At 43.3% G+C, this 24,273-nt stretch overlaps 1 protein-coding gene across 1 annotated transcript in view; it reads left to right on the forward strand.

Moving 5' to 3' along the window:
* Window positions 1-3,195: 3,195 nt before the first annotated feature.
* LOC128756765 (proton myo-inositol cotransporter-like) overlaps window positions 3,196-24,273 on the forward strand; it is a 58,200-nt gene continuing 37,122 nt past the window's right edge. The window contains exons 1-3 of the mRNA XM_053861405.1: window positions 3,196-3,890; window positions 13,382-13,541; window positions 15,058-15,266. Of these exons, the coding sequence (XP_053717380.1) occupies window positions 3,311-3,890; window positions 13,382-13,541; window positions 15,058-15,266 (949 nt within the window). The 5' untranslated portion in view covers window positions 3,196-3,310. The remainder of the gene's footprint in view (window positions 3,891-13,381; window positions 13,542-15,057; window positions 15,267-24,273) is intronic.

Consider the following 24,273-nt stretch of genomic DNA (forward strand, 5'->3'; position numbering starts at 1 on the left):
CGTCTCTTCATGAGGCCCAGAAATGTGACGAGATCTGCATACAGAGTTTTCAGTTGATCCTGCTTCTGTGTGAGACCATCATCGCTCAGTCAAGGAGTAATTTTGACTTCATGTTGCAAAGAGAATGGCATGACAAGTGGTGAAAACAAGTGGTGACAACCTTGAAAAAAAAATGTTCTAATGCCCTTGGATTTCTTTCACACATTCTCCAATAAGCCATCATATTAATACTAAATGCCTGAACAGAGAGATTTTTTGAACCGTCTCTGTACATGACTTGTCTCTGCAAGACAAGAAATATAAGCTGCTGTTTGCTCTACTTATGTGGGAAGGCTCCAGGGCCTGATGGCTTCTCTAGAGAGTGTGATAAAACCTTCTGCTGTTGATCAGCCAAGCCTTGCTGAAGCAAACATATCGGTGAAAAGGACAAAACCATGGGTCCATCAATCTCTCTAGCTCTGACTGTGGTGGTAATTAACACCCTAATGCACTGTTTGTCTGAAGATCAAATTGGCTCAGGACCAGAAAACATTGTTCCTCGAATATTGATTTTGGATATTTTAGCAGTGTTCTCCCCTCTCTGGGAGTCTCCTGAGGTCAGCTCCTGAGGTCAGCGGAAAAAAAGCTTTCAGAAGAAAAGAGCTGGGATATGTTCATGTGGACATCCTCTTCAGGTCATTGTTTTCTGAATCAACCTCAGTTATTGTCTTCATTTTTTTTTCTTGGTGTCTCAATAATATTCTTCTCCACGGTGATGGATCACTCCTGATCCATCACTTCAAACTTGGCGTCCTGTCTCAAAACCATGACTCATTAGCTTTCATGCAGTTTCATTCTCACGAGTTGCTGATCCTCTGATGGTAGAGATAAATCTGGAGAAATCCACATGAAAAATATCCACTTGATGGGTCACTTGCGCTCTGTCGATTACTGTGGATGATAGACCTCAAATGTTTTGCTCTTCCTCCATACACATTTTGCCCTGCTTCCACTGACTATCATTTCTCTTCTCTCAAGCTCATATCACAGTCACTCCAGCTTCTACATGTCACTATATGATCAGCAAACTTCATAGTTTATGGAGACTCCTCCTTTGCCTCTTCTGGAAAAATGTTCTTCGCCACAGCAAACAACAAGAGCTAATCTCTGACACAATCCGACTGAGGAGTGCAGCATACCTCACCACTGTCTCATGTTCTGCACCACCCTCACTGACTTCTCTTGCTCAGTCTTCCCTGAAATATTACTATTAATGTTTAATATTTAATCTTTTTTTTTTCTCTGAAGATGAAGGAACTTACAGTACTCTATCAATAAAATATTTTTGAAAACAAAGTAGACTAAGACCTTAAATCCACATCCACAGGACACCTTTTAGAAGATATAAAGGCAAAGTATAACTGAAAGTGAGGTCAAAGGTCAAAGAAATTTACAAAATGAGGATACTAAACGACAGACCCTCATTCTTTATGACCGTCATGACCACAGGCGTTATACTGTCCCTGTGGCCTGATCTTGGTCAAAGTGCACTAGTGTTTTTATGTTAGAGGCTGAAGTCAGAATCCCGACTGGAAACCACAACACAGAGTCGACTCCTTCGCTGCCCCCACTGAGTTTTCATGCCCTCACTGCATTACGGATTCAACATCTATGGATCAATGGCCACCTTTTACAACCACCGTCCAGGTCTCCAGGCAGGAGCCATGCAAACAGAAATGACTTTGTTGAAGCGTGAAGAAAAATCAATGAAGCATCGACTAATGTTGATGAAGCGTCCTCAGAAGACGAGATAAAAGGTTTCTGGATCCAATCACAGAGTTGAGTGATCAATGAATCCGTTTTTCAAGGAGATGCTTGTCATTCACGGCCTTCACTCAATTATAAATGGTGTATGTACAAGGTGGGTGACAACAAATCGTTTTTGGCCTTTGAAAATTATGATGCTTTATTGATAACAAAACCATGTCAAATAGTCACAGTTGTTAAAAAGACATCAAGGAATATCAATAAAAGATTTGTTAGCTTCTTGCTTGTTTGTGGGTGATGCAGTGAAAATGTAAGTGAAAAGAAAAAAATATATATATAATCCTATAATAGAATCGAGAGCATTTGTTTTTAGCATCAGTATTAGTGTCTAAAATAAAATTCATTTGAATTTAGCTGAAGTTCTAAAAGGAGCAACAATGTGCATATAATTAATTCAGGAACAAATTATTATTTGCAAAGCTTTTACATATTTGAAAATGAAGTAAAATCAGTACTTCTGAATGTGTATCAGTTTATTAATATAATAATAATCATAATAAATAATGATCTGCTAACATGAATATGTGTGCAGTGTGCAATATGTGTGAACAGAATTTGCTACACATAAATATTTGGAGTACAGACTCAAAATGTGTTTCCATTTTGCGTCACAAATACATGTTTGTATTTACAAGTTGGCATGAACTGCTAGCAGTAATAACACAAAACTGCAGTATAAGAAATTGGGATCCTGGAGACTGACATGCGACTGTTCTGTTCGTCATATAGAAACCAAAATGTTTGCTATAATATAAATACAAGCGTGATGCAGAAAGTGCAATACTACAGATCAGACAGCAGAGGGCGGCAGATCTAGGTTTTCAAAAATCGATTAGGCGCTATGTACCAAACATCGGCTTTATGAGTGTTTTTACACTTCAATTCTCAGAGAAGTCATCTTTTTATGACTAACTATTCGCCTTTTGTGCAATTACAACTCGGCAAATTAGTGGTCACAACTTTAGGGATTGAATCAATGACTCTCCCCAAACAATAAAGCTCATCCAAAACAAACAAATCGATAACTCAGCCTGCTGGGGTCGATGTTTTACAAGCTAATGAAACACATTTTATTAAACTTCATAAAGGCTTCCGTCAGTTTATTTGCAAAATTTAAAAAAAGGGAAATGTAAGCATCTTCAGACACACGAAAAACTGTCGCTGGGAAAACACCAAATATTTGACAGGGGAATGTAGACGCTGCTGATAATAACGATGAGACAACATGGCCCAGCAGCTCACTGAACCCCTGTGTCCGTGTATAAATATTTATCGTGCTAAATTTAGGCCCGCGTCTTCATGCTGTCTTGTTTTCAAAATAAGGGCGCTGACGTCATAGCGACGTGCCTGCTGACGGAGTGGTCCACGACTCTCCTCCTTCATCCTCACTCCTCCACTCTCATCAGGACCACGGCGATGTGATGCTCTGAAACTTTCTCCCTCCACCTGAGCAGCACACAAACTTTTCCACTCTCTCAGTCGTTGGAACTCGCCAGCGGGTCCCATGTCGCGAAAGCAGGTCGAGCATGACTACAACCTGCGGGGAATGAGCAACCTGATGAGCGAGCGCTGGAAGCGGGTGAACGACGGAGGGGAGCGGAGTCTCATCAAGGCTCCGTCCAGCGGCAGCATCAGCAGCCAGGGCGCCGCGAGCTCCAGCGCAGCCGCATCTGGAGCGCCTCCACCGGCCGCCGCCGCCGCCACTTCCACCGGGGATTTGGAGAGAGCCGCGCGGAAGCAGTTCCAGCAGGATGTCACACCGGGCTTCGTCTATGTCCTGGCCGTGTTCTCCGCCCTGGGGGGCTTCTTGTTCGGCTACGACACCGGGGTGATCTCCGGAGCGATGCTTCTGCTGAAGCGGCAGTTGGAGCTGAGCGCACTGTGGCAGGAGGTGCTCATCTCCAGCACCGTGGCGGCGGCCGCTCTCTCCGCTCTGCTGGGCGGCTTCCTCAACGGGCTTTTCGGGCGCAGAGTCTGCATCCTGTTGGCCAGCTTCTTCTTCACCGTCGGAGGAATCGTGCTGAGCAGCGCCCCGGGGAAGGAGGTGCTCCTGGTGGGGAGACTCATCGTGGGAGTGGGACTCGGTAAGGTCCATCCACCAACCAGTCAATAAGTTAAACGGCTTTTTCAACTGACGCACGTGTTTACAAGCAGCTGTTTATGGAGGCGCACTGCCAAATACAACAACAGACAACATGATGACGAATTTATAAGCTGAAAAACAAACGTCTAGACGTTTGTTGGAGTCAACAAACACAAGAAGAAATCTCACTCTCTACTCACAATCCAAACAAATCTCTTCAGGAAAGTCATGACAATTGACTCAACAGCTGATCCATAACACATCACTAAAGACAACTAAATCATGCTTTATTGCGTGAGAGGCAGGGGACACCCTGGAAAGCTGTACATCATAGAAAGTATGAGAATAAATCTGAGAACATTTGTCTTTTCAGATTAACTGCAAAGCGTGACTCCGAATGGTCAAATATCATCACACAATCAAATAAAATATACAATATAACATAATTCAATTTCTTACTGAAAAATCAAGAATGAAGAAATACATTATTTGCATTATTTAGATACATGTCACAAACATATCTTAATACAGTTACAAAAAAAACAAAACAAAATATGGCATTAATTTAAAACACAACAATATGTGCTCATAAAAAGCAAGCAATGGGAATTACTTGTCAACAAAAACAACCAAGAAAAGAAGAAGAAAGAGCAGCACAAAATCGCTGAAGCCAGCCAGCAACACTGACTTCCACAAACATCACACTAACCACTCTCAAAACATCTGTACTTATAACAATAAATGTGTAAACATGACCACAAACACAACAATAACTGACACACAAAAAAGTCATGTATGACAACACACAGCAGAACTTCATGTCACTACAGCGATAACCGAACGGAAGGACAGACACAGAAGAAAACAAGAATTAGAGAGCAACCAAGATTTGAGATGGTCATAATTATGGTGTGCATTTGATGCATCTAGAAGGCTGACAGTTGAAGTGCTGGTGCAGAAAATGTGTAGATTTGAATCTTCCCCAGCTTCAGTGGAGACATAAAAAACGACACAAGTAAAGAAATGTGGAGCAAACAGTGTATGTCGACGAGACATTGTTGTATGTGCTTCCCTTCCTGAGGGTCCAAACTGACTTCCTTCTAGTAGAAAAGGTCAGCTCAGCTCAGCGTAAGTGGTGCTTTAAAGACCGCTTTCCTCTCCACGCTGAGAGGCTCTGGTCGGCCGCCACTTTCCATAGCCTGATATTTGCAGTTACCCATGGTTTCTAATTACCCAGCTGCTGGCTGTCTTTTCTATTACCGTCATTATTAGATCTGCTCGCCTACCATTACACCATTAATCAGTCTGCATGAAAATGAAGAGTCGTACAGGGTTTTGGCTCGCAGAGAGACTGCACAGTCTTCTCTGCTTCTAAAATCTGTTTGCTTCTTCAAGCACATGTAAATACATGTTCATTGCCCACAAAACAATTTGAGCAGCATCTTATGAGTCACATTCTCAGGGGTTGTTTTGGTTCTAAACTCCTCAGAGAAACGTGAACGGTGCCATAGAGGACCTTTCTTACATCCTTAACTGACCAGATCAGCTCTTACGTAAACAGCTCAGAGCAATGTAGCGTTAAAAACACAGCAAGGTATTCATATGCTGTCTGTTCCCAGGGCTGCAGCTTGTTTATTTGACTAATGTGTTGTACATGTCATGTGCTGTTGCACAAAATATTGCTAAGATTTCAGATTCGCCTGATGCTTATAGTATCACCTGCAGGTGACAGTAAAGTGTATCACTTATAATGAGTTTTAATCTGCACATGTGCCCTGATATCAGACGATCGGTTCCGGGGACCCCCACCTCTCACCCAGGAGGCCCCTGTGCAAGTCGGAAGCAGAATAAAATGAATGTCCCCTATCTGGGCCATACACTCATAGATAAGCTAGTCGGCCTGTTTCAGTCCCGATTTGCTCCTTCCCAAACGAGGATGCTAAAAGCCTGGTATCTTAACTCTTATCAGATTCAGCTTTAAAAGTAGGGTTGCCACCTTTCATTTCATGCCACAAACTACGGAACACCACACCCCGGTCCAGGTGTCCAGGAGGCATCGGAGCACTTTAGTCCCGAAGTTTCCTTCAGAATTAATCTGTTGAAAGAAACACATAAACCACCACCATCCGATGCAGTTTCATGTTGCGTTGAGTTGTGCTCTCTGTTTGTTGTGATGTTCCCACTTATCACATGTGGTCACAAGAGATTTTTGAGGATTTTCAGGAGTGAGGCAGAATCTTTAAGTGTGTGATCAACTGCACACTTTTCGTCCTCATATGTGGGGTTGCTGACAGAGGGAAAAAAAAAGAAAGCTGACATTTTTGAAAATCCTTTGGTGTGGACTCCTTAACACCACAAGAAACTGGTTTTAAAAAGGAAAAAATTTATATAAAAATTCTTCCCATCTGTGTCCTTTATTTGGTCTTCTCCATAAGTTGATGCTTTTCATATTGTTTAAACTCAATGTCCAAATGCATTGGAAGTTTCTGATGCACTTTAATGTTGCACTTAGATATACACCTGATAAACAGTGGTTATTTAAAGTTCTGGCTACATGAAATGACTTGGCAGGCAGGATTTGCCCTCCGTGCCTTATGTTTGACACATGTAGTTTGGGGTGTTTGCCTGATAATAAAAGGCCAAAAACTGTGAATAATATTTTTTCAAAAATAAGGTAAGTGATGTTTTTTTCTTCATTTCACTCCTGATTCTGATTCAAATTGACTTGAGCCACAAGTTAATCCGAGCTCTTCACCAAACACCAACATCAAACCATCTCATGCTCAACAACAGAACACGTATAGACGGACCACCACTAAAACACATCCACGCCTACTGACTAATTCAGAGTCAGCAGTTTTGTTTTTGGGCTGTGAGAGTGAGTTTTGGTTGTGGGTTTCGTATCGTGGTAGATGTTTGTTGGGACTGACAGTGAGATGGTTTCTTCAAAGTCCTTGTTTAAACCTACTCCCCTTTGAAAAAGTTTGACAAAGGTGAGTCCAAAGTCCTGGACAAAAGTTAACTAACTCTCCGCTCAGCCTGGTTCTGAATCCTGGTGGGGTTGTTTACTTTGCAGAGCGACAGAGGAGAGTAGTGGTCAGGGTTTGTTGGGTTCTCTCCTTGATGGAACAAAGAGAACTCCACCAACAGAATTGGAAACAAGTCATTTCTGTCCTGATCTAACAATATTTTAAAACTGGTGATAACATTAATAAATAAAATTAGGATTTAGAATGGAAAATGAAAATATGAAAAGATGAATACATTGGTAATAAAATGTAATACATTAGTGATGTAAAAATGAAACAATAAGTTGATGTTAATTTGGTTTAGTATTGCTTTTTTGTCCTCAACGAAATCTTCCTTCAGTCGTTTCCTCACACGAGCTTTGGGTTGTTCATGACTCACGCCGACGATCCTTCAGTCAATTCAAGCACCACATTCTGATTTGCTCTCCAAAAGTGACACGAGGAATTCACAAGATGGTCAAAGGGCTTTACAGACATGACGTCAGAGCCTTGACGCTGGATAGAGAACCACACATCAGGGACGGAGCACTGGGAACCATAGGAGCTTAGTTCTATAACTCCTTGTTGCTGCGATGGCCTTCACCAACATTCTGTGGTTGGTCAGGGTTGACTCTGTGGTCACTTAATCTACCGCCACCAGTCAGGTCAACCGAAAACACACATTTTAGCCACAGATTTTTTTCTCCTCTCCTGAAAAATGTGTTAAATATTTAAATCCAAATGGGAAAAAAATGTCCAAAAGCTGAGGGCAGCTAATCGTAGCTTGTGGATTCACAGTTATACCGACTCGAACAGAGCGAGTCCCTGAATGCAACACACTCTGACACAACAATTAGAAGCCAGAGATGCTGCTACGGCAACACTTCCGACCTGAACGGTCACCTGCGCATTGTTATTAGGAATGGTGCTGCGGAAAAGCCAACTGCTTAGCATTTCTGAATTGGATTCTTCCAAAAGGTCACGGAAGCTGTTTGTCAAAGCAGGAAATGCCATTTATCCGCTGCCCTGCCTCTCTGTATTTCTCCCCGTCAGCCTCAGTCTGTCAGCTCCTTCTCCCATTTTGTTGTTCTGACCTTTGAGCGTGGCTTTTGTGCGAGACCTTCCAAGACGAGCTGGAGTAAACCACGTGCTGTCATTGCTTCAGCTCTAATTAAGTAGTTATCCTGCCATATCCAGCAGGTAGGTCCTCGTAGACGCTGCATGACTCTGCCCCGGGTGGTTCCCTGGTTTGAGTTAAAAGGTTTCTTTACTGGAAAAGTAGACATCAGTCACTCAGGTTTGACCCTGATTCTCAAATATCCCTTTCCTCCAGATCAACAACTTGAATGCTAGGTCAATCCAGCGCGAGGGATTCACAGAAATGGGTTGGTCATCTAGGGGAAACTCAGATGTCTCGTGGACACTTGCCTCTTCAGATGTTTCTAGCAAACAGTGCTGGCTCCAGCGCAGACTCAGGATATTCTGGAGAGATGATGTTGGTCACACCTTGGCAGTCCCCCAGGACAGAAGGGCTCTGGCAGGAGGGACGTCTGCATTCCAAGCTTGGATGATCAAGGGGTTGGTGGATAGATGGTTACCAAGTCAAGTAAAATATGGGATGAATGAATGACTAGCTGACCTGAGTCACTTTACAGTAAAAAGGTTCAAATGGTAAACAATGTTTGAGGTGTTAGAAGCACTGCTTCTCTCCCCTTGGGTTTACCGCAGATCTTGCGTGTTGTTAAGCTCTGGGGTGTGGTCTCTGTTGCACCCACTGTTTTGCCCTTCTCCACATGTTACGGCCATGTGAACAAAGGTGGGTGCATGGGTTGTGTCATGCAGGCTTTGTGCCGTCACTGAAGAGCGTCACGCATCAGGCCTATTTAAAGGCACAGCACTTGTTGTCGATTGTAATGAAACCAACTGTGCACTTTGAGAAAGCAGGTAACATATTACAAGGCTCAATCAATAAAAACAGTTGGTTCAAGAAAATGAATTCACAATGATCTTACTAACTACTGGTAGATGCTAGCACCAGGGCCACAAAGGCTCTTCTGACAGAGACACAAAAGTGAAAGAACATTAGGCAAATTTAATTTCAGCTCTCACTGGTGTTGCTTGAAAGACAAAAGTGGTGTCTTTGACTGCACCCTGCTTCTGATGAGTTTTCCATGAGAGTCTGATCAGTCCGTCAGTACTGAAGAGCTGAAAACAATGCCTATGATTGAGGGTCGAGGGCGGCGCCTCCTTCACACTGTGATGCAGTCAAGACTCCAGCAGTGTTTCATTCGATCAATCGAGGTGGCCTGAAAAACTAGGCTTTTTTCTGAGAGAAACCCATGAAACAGAAACCCCATCTGTCTGACTAAATCCTTGAAAAGTTAGCTGTAGCCCTGAGAGCAACACTCCACATGCTTGAAGCGGACCTCACACTGTGCTACCATGTTTGTTGACTCTCCTCTTTAAAAAGTGGTGAGCGCCTGCAGCAAAGTCTCTCCAACAGAATCACTTGATTAGACCTTCAACGAAGCGACGCTCTGGATCTGTAATGGTATTAGCTGTAAACAGGCTCTGATGTGCATTTCTCATCAACACCTGCAGCTGCGTGTGAAGTGGAAACAATCTGTTCTGCCGGAGCACCGACAACATGCTGATACGTTGGTATAGGCGAGAGCAATAGGATGAAGGAGGTGAATACTGATCCTGGCATTAAAGCCGATGATGATGTGGAGGGCCTGTTCGTGACAGGAGGACATCTGTTTGCATGCGGATCAATGCAAAGTCACACTCTCTCTTTGGCTGCCTCACACTCAAAGCTGTTTCGATTTGTTTGCAATTTGGCTCTTACTAGTCTTGAAAAGATGTAGTCATGGCAAACAAATGTGCCAAAGGGAAGACACATTTATCTTTCCACGCCCTGATGCACTGACCAGAGCAACGCTTCCGCTACAGGGTCTGAGAAGAGTGTAATGCAACACATTAGTTCCTGTTTGTTGTTTCTTTTCACCCTTAAAATCCAGTTTGAAGACTTTAAACGGGAGGATTTGCCACAGGTCTTTCACTGCTGCTGATACGCAAGGCTTGTTCTTTGTTTAGTTTCAGCTAGTAAGAGGAGATATAGCGAGTACAGTACTAAGAAGATGCTGAGGTTGGAAGTGCCAGGCAGAAGGTGGAGAGGAAGGCCAAAGAGGAGAGTTATGGACATGGTGAAGGAGGACACGAGGTTTGTAGGTTTAAGAGAAGAGGAAGCAGAGGACAGGGGGAGATGGAGGAAGATGATCTGCTGTGGCCACCCCTGAAGGGAGAAGCCGAAAGGAAAAGAAGTTTCAGCTAGTAAGTCAGATGAAACCGGATCTCCACGTATATTAGTCTGCGGGAATCATGAAAAGCATTCAAGCTGATTCGCGGCTGAAGACACCGAGGGAGAGAACAACGGGAGCAGCAGACGGTTGAGGCTTCTTAAGTGTCTCGGCTTTGATCAGAGTGACCACAGGGAATTGAACTGTGGAGCAGCTTCACTCTCTGAAGAACATTTTCTTTACGCTTATGTCTCTTCAGGATCAAAGCCGCTCGAGATGATGATGACTTCCCCAAACTGCTCTGCGCTCTCTTCTGAGAATTAAATTCCACTCCGGTATTGATTCATCTTCACAACGCTGCCACAGTGTGGTGCCCACCCAGAGACAGAGTGGTTGCCATGGCAACAGGTAGCTACGTAGTCATGGCGGCGACAGAGGGCAGGGTTAGTGGCGGTAAGGAGTGTACAAGAGAGCAGGAGGGGTTGGGGTGTTTGGAAAGCAGCCGTGGACTATTAATAGAGCTTATCAGGAGGCAGCTGCAGTCTCGGCAGATACACCCTGAACAAACACGCACCGTGTGTTCAGCCAGTGTGTGAGTACACAAGTTAGTGTGCACACGTGTGCGTCCCTGTGGAGTTTGTTGTCTTGTCGATGATGTTTGACTTGATGCCAGATCAGTGTATGGCGGCTCTTGTTGTCCCTCTGCAACCTTATGTCCCTTCACTCTCAGTAGTAAATGAACTTTTGCTTAAGCGGCACCGATGCGCGACCAGCGAAAAAGTAAAGAACTCGAGTTGAACTAAATATGTGGTGCCTCTGCATCTTGCAAGTTTGGTGTAGATCCGTGGTCTCAATCTGATCCACAAAGGGGCTGCAGGAGGTGCAGGTTTCTGTTGCAACCAAATAGAGCTGTAACGATTAGTTGACGTCATCGATCGCGTCGACAACGAAAATTTGTCAACATCAAAATCTGTGCGTCAATGCGTCGTGTTGCTGTTGGTGTAAACCACTGGGCATCGAGAACTGGTTGGTATTCAGAAGTAGTGAGAGAATATCACATTCTCTGGAATCATTAAGATATGTTCATTTCAGTTCCTTAAATTGGTTCTTGACTGAGGTCCGACTCCAATTGGCCATCGTCGCTGTGCGCCCCAGGCTCCGGGTCACCGACTGACCGCCGCAGTCAAGGAGGAGTTCGAGCGGCGACAGGTCGTAGTGTTCAAAAGTGTGGCTTCATTTTGTTGCTGTTGTTGTTATAACGTGTCTTAAGCAAACCCCTTCGACACCATGGTAGAATAATGAAATAGTGTTCCGTATTTGGTCTGTGACGCCACACACCCTCGTGCTAACAGCTAGCATGTCGGTTAGCATGGAGCTAACTTGTAAGAAGTGATTCATTTGTTTTTAATGATGTCACACACATCACATCTGCGCTACTAGAATGAATTTTTTACAGTGATGTAGTGAAGTGTCCTCAGTGTCTCTCCTCATAATAACTCGAACTGAACTAGAGAGCTGCACTGAACACATCATTTTAGATTATTATTCAAATAAGACCTTTTGGTGCGGATGTTGATCAGATACTCTATATGAGATACATATATGAATATTGATGATTTTCAATTCTTCTCAAGGACCACTAAGGACCTCCGATTTAAAGAAACTGGAGCTCTCTGTCAACTGTTTCATAGTCTATGCTTCACAGGGTTAATACACGTTCCTGGATTATGTGTCATTATTTTAATATACTTGATGGAAAGTGAGATGATTTAAGCAACTTTAGGTTAAACAGAAATTCAAAATAGGTCCAAACAAAGGTAATCGCAAAAAAATAATGAACATAAAGACTGAATAGAATCAGGTGTCAGCTGCAACAAGCATCGACTTGTCAACCACTTACAGTCTTACCTGTAACCTGATTGGGGAAAAGGTGTCCTCTTGGTTGGTTGACCTGCATCCACTGCTGACTTTTGGGGATCAGTTTGAGACCCCTGGTGTAGATGGGTTTCATCTGCAGTGCTGACCTGTCATGCCAACCTGCATCGCACCACTGCTCAAAGAGGTCCTTGATCCGCCATTCTCTCCCCATCGAGCTGTAGCCTCGTGCACACTGGTCCAAGCCTTGTTTATGGAGTGGAGTTTTCCCATTCACTTGATCACATGGCAATGCGTTATATGCATACTTTTTTACATAAAACAAAGGTTAAGGGTTGCAGCAATATTCTCTTTGTTATTTTTTAATGAATTTAATTTAGAATGTTATTTACAAAAGAAACCTGTTGATGCCGCACATTCAGAGGAGGAAAATTCTAAATATTCCTACTGTTTGCGGGCTACTCAGAACTAGCTTGCAAACATATGCTACAAAAAGCACATGCACCAGGAAATGGATCCTAACAGAACAGAACCTTTTCCAAAGAGAACCTCTACGTGTGGAGGTCTAGGTGATACACTTCTTTATACTATCTGAACTGGAGCTGTGCTAGTGCTATAACAGGAGCATCGCATTTGTTCACACTGAGTTTGACACTCAGCACTAGCATTCTTTCTTTCATAGTATGAGCCGCAAAATGTACATTATGTGTCGTCTCTTTCAAATTAGATGCACTGATTCTTCATCGATCACTGTCATGACAGCAAGTAATAAGATAAGTAGCCTTGAGGCAGAAAACTCCAACCGACTGTAGAAGAGACTCCCACTATAGTCATGTTTTAATCCTCTTTCAAACACAGCCACAGTCATGGAGACATCACCCAGGAAGGACTCTAAATATTCTTTTGGGGTTACACTTTAGATTTGGGAACATATACTAACGTAAATAATTGTATTCATGTGTACGAAGCATGACTGTATATTCACCCATTACTAAACATTATAGCCTTACGTTAAGCCTGGGCATATTTTACCCAGGAATGGTCCCCAAAAGTTCACTCTCTGCACCAACATAATTACTGATCATGACTTAGTAAGTACTGTATTTATAGATAATGTGTGTTCCCCCTAAGTGTCACCGTTTTGATTATGGTGAGAGCGAAGGCCGAGGGAAGAGAGAATTCCTCATGCACTTCATATTAAAGACCAACACTGACCTGATTTCAAAGCACTAACTGTCTGCAGCAATATCTGTAACCTGCTCTAAATGATTCTTGAAAAATGACCGTACCACACCTCTGTCACTGCCCAGGTATTGCATCCATGACGGTACCCGTGTACATCGCTGAGGCTTCCCCGCCACACCTGAGAGGGCAACTGGTCACGGTCAACACCCTATTCATCACTGGTGGACAGTTCACAGCTAGCCTTGTGGATGGCGCCTTCAGCTACCTGCAGCACGACGGTTGGAGGTACCTAGATCTTCATGACTTTTGCGTTGCCATGTGATAATCAGATGTGATGTTATCAAACCCTTTACGTGTCCCTCACATTAAATGCCAGTATTGGACGCTGGCTTCCTCCCAAATGTCAACAAATGCACGGGTCAACCTGTAGCATTTGCGCCACTGAGAAGTGATGGTAAGCTGTCTTTCAACGTCCTTGGTTTTATCCCCCCCTCGTTCTTTTCTGCCTCTGTGTGGAAGCTGTGATGGATTGTGAGGAACAGAAGATAACAGTTATTGCTTATGCAGCTGGAAATGTTGGAGATTGTTCGGAGAGATTGCACCCTTCGCTATGCAGCGTTCTCCTGCTTTGCCTGAGAACCTCTTTTGATAGAACCTTTATGGTTGTTCTTCATTTCATCGTTTAGTGCAGCCTTTTTCAACCGCGGTGCCGTGGCACACTAGTGCGCCATGAGAGACTGTCAGGTGTGCCGGGGGAAACCATCCAATTTTACCTCATCTGTCCGGAGAGAGAGGTTGCCGATATGATCCCATTAAACCATTACAATCAGAACATGTTTGGTTGTTTGTTGACAAACAACCAAGGTGAGGAGATCACATGGATTCGCTGACATTCTTTCTATACACTATACTGTCGAGCTACAGTGTGTTGATGCACTGACTTGTCCGTCAGTCAAAGGACTCCTCTTCCCACACGTTCACAGCGAAGAAGCCGCTCACATGCACAACTTCCAGCTGTTTTGCTCCAGTTTTTAAACCTGATGCACCTCTAACTTGACCACACACTTTCATAACAGAACGATGGAGGGAGTGATCCTTGTTGGACCCGCGACGCCAAAGACTGTCTGCACCGCAGTGCTAGCAGAGCTAGCGGCTAACGTGACGTCTCACTTCAAAACTTTATCGATACTCATAGACAGTCAAAGTTTGCTTTGTGGTTTAAAAGTTGGCGAAAAACTAAATGCGCAACAAAATAAATGTGCTCCAAAATGTGAAGAGAGAAAGAATAATTGTTTTTAAGAAGCAAGGTCAGGCAAAGAATGCTAAGGAATTGTCTGGAAACTCAAAACTACAATAAAATCATGCAGAAGAGAAGTGATAAAATCGAAAAGTTATTTAAAGTAAGTAAATAAATAAATAAATAATGATATATTTTTCCATATTGCCCACCCCTTTCTGGACACATTTCAAATGTGTCCAGAAAATATGTTTTTCCAAATAGCATGGCAAAATGACAACCGTGTGTCAGTAGCTACAGTTTTTCACAAATGAATATGGATTTTCAAGAGGACTTTAAGCACACGTGCGCTTTGGCCGAGGTTCCTTTGGTGGTGAGCCTCTGGAATTTTTCAATGAACCCAGGGTGCCGGGGCTTGAAAAAGAAGAGAGAAGGAACTGGAGAAGAGGGTTGGGAGTAGCTTCTTTCACACTGTTGGCACCAGATTATAAGGAGCTTCCAGCCAAGCCCAGTCACCTGTTCTGTAATCCACAGAAACATTAAACATGTGCTTCTCCTCTGCAGGTACATGTTGGGTCTGTCGGTGCTCCCCGCCGTGATCCAGTTTGTGGGCTTCCTGTTTCTACCGGAGAGTCCTCGGTGGTTGATCCAGCGTGGGTTGACCCAGAAGGCTCGGCGCGTCCTCAGTCAGATTCGGGGGAATCAGAACATTGACGAAGAGTATGACAGCATCAAGAACAGCATCGAGGAGGAGGAGAAGGACAGTGGAGGAGGTCAGTAACCACATGCTTGCTTCTTAAAAAAGATTTGAGGACCTGAGGCGTCATGGTTTTATGGATGATGCTATTATCTTCTTTATGAGGAAGCATATATATGCTAATCTAACTAAGAGTTTCATGGCTAGGGGTGACAAAAAATAAATAATATACATGATAAGAGTTGCAGCATTATGAGTAGTCATTCTTCACTAGTCATTCTTCAGGCTAGGCTGTAATATTTCAGACCATTCAGGATGCTCGCGATGTTGTTGTTGATCAAACAGGACTGGCTACATCGGCGAGAGACATTGTTTACATGACAAGGCAGCGCTTGGCCACAGTCACATGTAGCATCTTCCCATGCGAGGCAAGAATAAACTCAGATTCAGGATTGACATCTTACCAAACTGAAGATGAAGGATACCCTTCTGTCTCGGGTCCCAGCGCATACTTCATCGGAAGCATTAATATTCAGAATCTTTCTGGCTCAGAGTCGGCAGATGAAGGCCTTGTTTGAAGACTTTTGGCTTGTCTTTTGGGGATCTCATTCGATTAGGAGACCGATGATCCAGCAAGGTGAAGGTTAATAGAGTAATGGGAGGAGTGGACCGACCATACTGTTTATTTCGGACCTGTATGTGCGCTTGATCTCAGCTCTTAGTGGCCTGGTAGGCAAACACCCGAGAATTGAAAGAGATGAGGCACAGTACCGCAAGACGGTGGAGGACCGGTCATGGTCATGTCTGAGGCATGAGAGGTCTCCGGCAACACTAGCAAACATAGTTAAAGAGAAAGACCTGTATCTCCTACCAGTCTCTACCTTCTTCTTGATCTCATAGTTCGATGAATGCTAATAAAAATGTCTCCTACTTTACCGACACTGACCACCTAATCCAAAAGATGAATCTGAAATGGAGATTTCTTGTGGAGCAGCAGCTGGAGAGAAAGGGAAAGAGGTTAATGCTACAGAGGTGATGGAGAAAATCTTTTCCATCAGCCAATTATTGCAGCGGCTGACCTTTCTGTGACCACATGGTTGCCAGTGTTTGAGATGATGTTAGTCAGTGGGAGTCAAGTGTATCGAGCGAGTCGGATGGAGCCACGGTGGGAAAAGTTTTATCGGTTTCTACCGCTGTTTTAGTCGAAGGACTCGGGTAAAACACGGGGCTCCGACAACACTAGCACAAATCACATCTAATGTTTTACTGTTAAGAGATTTTGCCATCTACCCTGACCGCCTTGTCAATAAAAATCAATGGCAATATCAATCCAGGCTGCGAATGCATCGATTCATGTTTCTGTGAGTTCATAATCTCATATGGCTCTATAGATTCTGAAATATACTCTTCCTAGTCAACAACTATTTTTGTGATGGATGTATATTCACTCAACTTTTTTGTGGGCAGGTGGACCTTAAAGCTATTGCGAAGGACATTTTAATGTTTTTATTTGATTTTATTTTCCGTGTATTTGTTGACTGTGGGAGGAAATTGATGCAGAACAGCTCCACATAGAAAGGACACACTACGCATGCCTCTTTCTTCTTGTGATGCCAGACAGCACGGGCATTTTTATTCTACTCTGACTTCCTCTGTATTGAAGCTGTGATGGATTTAGATTCCTCTGTGAATGGAAACTTGTGAACACACATAAAGGTCAACAACCTTAAAGATGGCGATGCGATGGCCAGCGTTTCCTGATGGTACACACGGAGTACAGGAGAGATGCGGAAATTGGCTGCATCCTGCCACTAATCATCCTCGACAAAGAAGGGAGGAGTGGCCGGCTTGGGTCCCTGAGGTCAGCACTTCCTGCTGAGGAGAGGAGCTTCTATCTGTTGCTTCCTCACATGGGGAGAATATGAACACTCACACTCAGGAAGCTGCTGGTCTCTCCTCAGCACCATGGTTTCATGTCGGCGTGAGTGTAAGTCTCCAGATGCAGCAGCTTGCATCTTTCTCTAGTTGTTAGTTGGGAAACCCGTGAAATGAGTCAATGACAGCAGATAACTCAACTTCATCCTCCTGGCTGACATGAGCAGGACTTCTGGGGAACACTAGAGATTTAGGAACTGTTTTCTAAATGACTCCTGCATGTCATATTCCGTGTACATTTTGAGATCTTGGCAATGAAAATTTGGAGAACATTCAACAAAAGATGGGAAATGTACAGTCAGAGGCCAGAAAGGAAATTACACCCATTGTGCTCTTGCTGTGGATTATCCCATCTAATTTTGGGAAGACTGCCACATCGACTGTCCTCTGTTACCCTCTGCTAGCCTTATGATGGTTCATCTAAGTTGATGACTGAGCAGTCTTCATGAAGTTCTTTTCATTTCTTTTATTTTGTCATTGCACTGCTAAATGAGCGGAAGCACTGAGTTCTGTATTGAAGACCAGAGCAGGCACATTATTGAAACCCCAGTATGCAAGGTGCAAAGCATAAAGACGACTTTTCCACCCTGTCCAGTTACTTCAGGTCAAAATGTACACTTCCTCCAGCGGAAAACAGGCTTGTCAACACTCGTGCCGTGACCCAGACGGTCTTGCCCTGAGTGTCTTAACTGAGGAAAGCTTGTTGGAGCTGCTTACATCTGCAATACATGTTGTTTTCTGCGGTCACTGCAGAGAACACAGACAGAATCAGACTTAGGGGATCAGCTCCCTGTTCACCATGACTTACTAATCCAGTGCAATTGTGCAACCCATCCTCACTACCAAGGCATAATATATTGACTTTGGGCATGTGGACTTTTGCGTCCTATGCTGATGCCGAAGGCATGTTGTGAATGTTCCACCTTCCGCAGCATATCCTCACGTCGTGGGCAATGAGTCATTTTTGTAATAGGTAAGCAATGGGATGGCACTCCTTTCATTCTCCATGAAACAATGTGTCAATTCCTGTGTCAATCTTAATCCCCTCAAACGCCACTATGGAGGAGAGCCACGTAAGGGGATATACATAGCAACTGACATCCAATATAATTGTTCTGAACGTTTTCCCGCTCCTCACACAATGCGCCTCCTGCTTGCCTCACCCTCATTGCTGTATTGGCGCCATTGAAACGCCTATGCGTCAACATGCAATGCGGAAGGTTGCCTTTGTCGCCAATATAGGACGCTGAAGTCCACTTTCCCAATGTCAATGTAGAGTGAGGCTGGATTGAATTACCTCACCAACTGGACCGAGAATCACGGTCCCCACCTTCATTGATCACATTCTGCTGGAAGCAATTCTATATTTTGTAGATCTGAGTGTGAAAACCAGTAGCAGTGGAATTTATGAAAGAGGGGCCATCAGTTCTAGTCAAACTACCCATTTCCTGTCCAGTTCCTCTTACAATCCAATGATTTCACTGGTATTTTATAATAAAACTCTGTCCCCTAAACCCTGACCCAGAACACGCGGGGGAGATTATGTCTCTCAGTTGACCTGGCAACACATCGGGGCCCCACAGATGAGCTGAAGGAGAGCAAATTCTGGGCTTCTCTACATGACCCGACCTCCATTAAGTAGAGAGGAAAAAAACCTCTTCACTTCCTCTAAATTGGAAATCATGTTTAATTTAACATCCAGATCTCATTTCACACCTGAAACAAAACAGATGTCGCTTGCCGCCCACAACAACACATTACTGCTTTCCTCACAGACAGTCACATACTGGAACAATCTCATATCTGGATTCTTAACATTTTTTAATTGGCTCGATCTTTTTATCTTGCAACCTGAAGACCTGCTGTCGCCTAGCAACCAGCCAGACAGATAGGCAGACACTTACTTGTTAGACAAGAGACTCAACAGGAATAAAAGAAAACTAATTTGGGAGACGTTCATGAAGTTTCACTGCTGCGCAGGTGAAGGTGAAGTGAAAATGACGTGGCTCTTTTCACACAATCGTGGGCCTCAGTTCAGGAAAAGAAAATTATTATCTTTTTTTTCACATAAATAAAGCACAGTAGCACAACAAATATATTTGGAACTCATTTTTTTTCTAATTTTCTTTTTTTTTTTTTCCAGTAGAATTTGTCTTTTAAAGGGATTTCTATTGCACTTTTTGAATTAACCTTTCCTTGTTTCCAAACATCTAGCCATCAACTTCACACCGAATCGTCCCCCTTTTTCATTCCCCATTTACAGGTGGTGCAAGTTGCGTAATTTTAACCTTCATTTAGTTGCTCACAACTTATTGTAAATATTCATCATAATATGAAACATGACAAAACTGGTGGGTCTATGCCATTCAAAGTCTAGGCGAGATAAATGGGAATGTGGAACATGGGGTGACGCAGCAGTTGGAATGCTCGTCACACTGTGCATACTCCACCCAGTGATCATTCATATTTATCAATTGACTTTAATTGATATTCATGGAAATGTTCTGGCTTATCAGCTGTCGCCCCATTCTCAATTCAACATGGACTCGCCGACTGCTTGGATACACCTCTCCCTCTTGGTCACCGTGGTTTGAATCTGGGTGATGGTGGCGAGGATGTGTCAGTCAAAAATATGGCATGTTCGCTCTGTTATCGCAGGAGTGACCTCTCATAGAGTGTTTTTTATTTTGATTATGAATTAGATTGGTTGTTTGTCGGTGTTGGCTTTTTCTTTTGAGTATTGTGGAGTCTGTGTGTAGCATTAGCCGTCATGATGACTGGTTCCAACATGGCATGAGGTCAGTTCCAACTTGATGACTGGAGATTGTTCGGACAGTATTATATCTACTTTTTTAAATTTGGTTTTGCCATTAGAGTTTACTGCTTCATTTTTCCATATTTGTTGAGTGCAGTTCATATGTGTTCATATGTTCCTTGCTGTATTGTTTCCATCATTTTTACATTTCATTTGCTTTGTTGTTTGTCAAACATTTGTTTCACTGTTTAAAGTATTTTAGTTTCTTTAGTTTGTCAGTATAGATGTTTCATAAACTGGCATTTTGATAACAATAAAAAACTGAGAATAATCAAGATGGAAAGATATGAAAAAAAATATTATTATTATTATTATTATTTGCCATATCCTCCAGCCCCAGTTTGGATGGGCGGGGTTCGAAACGCCATTCCTACTATGGTTGTTCCAGTGTTGCCATGGAAGCGCCTCCCTCACTTGGAACGTAACTCAGGATCCTTCAGCTTAAATATACACCATTCTTACGGGTTTTTGAACCTAAACCTGCAATGCACACAAACACATAGACATACTGTAAAAGTAAAAACTGAAACAAGGATATGGTCACTACAAAGCCAACTGGGCTTCTGTTGTGCCTTCAGGGAGCAGTGGCCATTCCAGATGTGGAATTTGATCTTAACTGTGTTTGTCCGACAAGCTTGTAAACACGACATACATTGCTGAGAATGACCTTTTGTTTTACTAAACGTGTCAAAAACATGCTGTTAAAATCCCAATCATGTGGCTCAGCAGGGCTCTCAAACGCGCAGCCTTCCACTTGGTGTCCAGCTATTGCATGAGTGCAGCCCCAGCAGGGCAGTGCCTTCGCATTCAATGTGCGTAAGCACTGAATAAGTAAGTTCCTTGAACACGGCTACAGATTTGAGTTGGATTATTAATTTTCTTTCATAAGGCTTCAATGATATCTTTCCATGAAAGCCACTGCACCAAGAGATCCAGCAGCCAATTTTACTCTGTACTACACAGGCTGGACACATCCAACCTAGAAAGCTTGTGCTTTTATTCACAGTGCAAAACCAGCCAAGTCACTAAACTAAAGTCATGAAAACTAAATAATGGTTAATGTGAATTTTGACAATATGATTCGATGTCTTCAATAGAGAGAAATAAATACAAATAAACACAAAAGGGCAGTGCATCCTTTCAGCCCTGCAGTGCATGATTTGTTTTTGATTTATACTTTTAAAAATAAGGTGAATCATTTTGCTGGCCTTCATGAATTCATCTGCATGGTCACGTGGGTTTGATTTCCTCATCCCTCTCCCGCTGCAGCCTGTGTGAGTGCCCCATCTTCACCCGCTGACCGGAGGGTTCTCTCTCAGATGCATCTGTGCCACAGTGGAATGAACGTGGTGAACCCTCTTGATGGTAATGTCAGCGTCAGTGGGTTTGCCATGAAAGAGTTAAGGTTTTTAAATGAGGCTTTAATTGATCTTCAACTGGTTTGCAGTCCAACATTTAAGTGGACGGAAAAAAACTGTATCCCCAATTCAGTCCAGCCTCTGGTGGCCCCTGGGTCAATGGCCATTTTCTCTGTCTTAGCAAGTATCTGCTTTGTCCGTTGTTGAATACTGACTACACTTCACAAGTCAGTCCTGCGTACAAAAGAACAGAACTAAACCGATGCTATATGTTGCCTCTACTAGCAAAATGTACTTTAGATTGTAAACTGGCTCCACTGGGAGAAGCACGAGCATTGCAGTTCTCATTTTAGCTGTCCTCTTGCTTCTTGTCACATTTTTTTTTCTTCTGTGGATTAATTTCAGTTGGTCAAGTGAGGGTCAAAAATAGCTTTCCAATCCAGCTGGATGCAGTTTTCGATTTGGTGTGACCCGTTGTCCTCTCTGTTTCTCCTGCTGGCTGAGTGAGTTTCCTCACTGCTCTCTGGTTTCCACCCACCCTGCGATATACATGTAAAGTCTGAGTGACAACTCCAAACTATCTGTTGGTGTATGTGGTTGTCTGTGTTTCCCGTAACAGACGTTTCACCTCAAGTGGCTTCAGAACCCTGTGAACAGGAGAAAGCAGATGATATTGAAAGAATGTGTGATTTCCATCCGGGATTCTTAGTACTGTTGACTGTTGTAGTTGCTGGGGCGGGACTCCAGTGAATCAAGGCGACTCTTCTGAGGATTATATGCTGTCAGTCCGAGGCCATAAGCTCTGATTGCTGCCCTGGGAGAGGAGGAGAAGGTCAGCAGAGGTGAAAGACACAATAAAAGGTGTTGCCATGATGATGGAGAAGCAATATCGTGCAACATCTTGAGAGAACTGGGTCGGCCCATTACCGGGCCATTCTTGATGAGGAACTAGGTTTGAACACATCGATTTCTTTTGGTCCACAGCAGTTGGAGGACCAGCCGGTGAGCAAAGTCTGGAGACGGCAGAGTGAGGGAGGAAAAAAGGAAAACAAATATTGTTCTTCTTTTAATCTGCAACTTGAGGATTAGGGTTGGAGCTTAATGTATTAATTCAACACAGGAAAAAAGTGAAACTACACTGAAGCTTACTTTAACATTATGACCACCTGCCTTTCATCAGCTAAAGCTAATAATGTTGCTCCATTTTATTCGACCATTGCATTTGCTCCGCCCCTTGACAAAGTATAGATACTACAGCTTTCCTACTACATGAAATCATGCATGGCAAACCGCCACGCCTTAAATGAGAACCGCCGCGCATTCAGCAAAAATATCTCTTTTTAAATATGAAGTCTCATGTGATCAAACATTAAACATCAAAACAAACTAACAAGACATAAGCAATGACTGAGGTGAGCGTGAACATGATGTTTCATGCTATACTATTCACAGAAAATCCCAAAAGAAATGTCACAATGACTGTAGTCCGTTGCTCACATCACTCAGGTCTCACATTGCAGCCAGACATAGGAAGTGGCAGGCTGCAAGAGGACGGCTGCTGACTGGAGTGGGTTTTACTTCTCATAATAGAAAAGTTTTTTTTTTGTCACCAATTCAGTGAGTGACAAAACTTCCCCCTCGTCGTTTCTCGATCGCTTCTTGATCGCTTCTTGATCGACTGTGGTCTGTTCCATGGGCGGCAAGACACTGTTGAACCCAGTTTCAAAAAACCTTCAGAGCTGAACCACCGGATAAAATAGGTGGAAATAAGACAAGTAGACTCCGCATCATCCATTCAACATCGGGAAGGACTCACATTCCTTCAGTAGGAAGTCGCAAACTTGCTCCTTGTGGAGTTAGTATTCGCTCCGTCTCCGTGTGTGTGGCTTATGTTCTGAGCACTCCAGTTTCCTCCCACAGCGACAATTAGTGACTCAAAATTCTCCATGAATATGAGGGCGTTGTCTGTGCCCTGCGATGGCCGGGTGGGATTGGACATCTTTGCTACGCCATTAAAGGAATCAGTGGAAGAAAATGAGAGAATGAACAAATCAAGCACAACCTCTCCATGAACAGACAAATCTAACTTTGCATATTAAATGCCGGCGTCACCAACTGACGGTGTGTGTCCCCCAGATAAATGAAATGGTTTGAAAACGTTTTGAATAATTCATTTTGTGTTTAACAAACACACACCTGGTGGTGAAGGAGCATTATGGGCTGTCTTCAGCGTCGTCCTAATTCGCCCTCTGTCCATTAATAATTCAGATTATTGGAACATCTTATGAAATGCTGCCGCTGCTCTGAGCCGCTTCAATCCTGGGAGGAAAATCGTAATGAGACCAGAGTCTCAGTCTGAGACAATCAGAAGTGAACTTTTCAACTACAGGGGTTTTAGTTAAACTGCCTTGTGAGACTGGTGTGATGTAATCATCGACAACTTTCAGAACTTCTTTCTGAACTTAGCCAAATGCAAATTTGACATATTTAAACCGCTATTTGAACCGCTCATTGTGACACTTGCAGAGAGCATTGAAGATGAGTTACAAACAAAAGGCTGGACGTCATACTCAGGATTACTTTGTTTTCCTAATATATAATTTTCAATAAATGTGTCTTCAGCTTGCAAACTTCTTCAGTCCGCTTCATTCTTTCACCCAAAACTGAGTAGCGGTGACAGATTTTAGCGGAGGTCGACTTGTCAACTGTTTTGTCATAAGCTGACACACCAGTATGTTTGGAGTGTGTTCAGTCAAAGGATGCAGAGCAACACACAGATGGGAGCTAAAGGGAACCTTGCTTGTCTGTACATTCTTTCTTTGGCCCTTTCATCAACATTTAGCTTTTTCATTAGCTAAACATATCACGGATTTGCATTTTGGATTGTGTTGAATTATGAAAACGTGTGAGTTGCCCTCAGGGCATATAATTTTGGAGCCGCAAGCCTGCGAGGCAGGTGCTACAAAACAACAGAC

Source organism: Synchiropus splendidus, chromosome 4 (genome assembly GCF_027744825.2).
Source record: "Synchiropus splendidus isolate RoL2022-P1 chromosome 4, RoL_Sspl_1.0, whole genome shotgun sequence".
NCBI classification, from domain to species: domain Eukaryota; kingdom Metazoa; phylum Chordata; class Actinopteri; order Syngnathiformes; family Callionymidae; genus Synchiropus; species Synchiropus splendidus.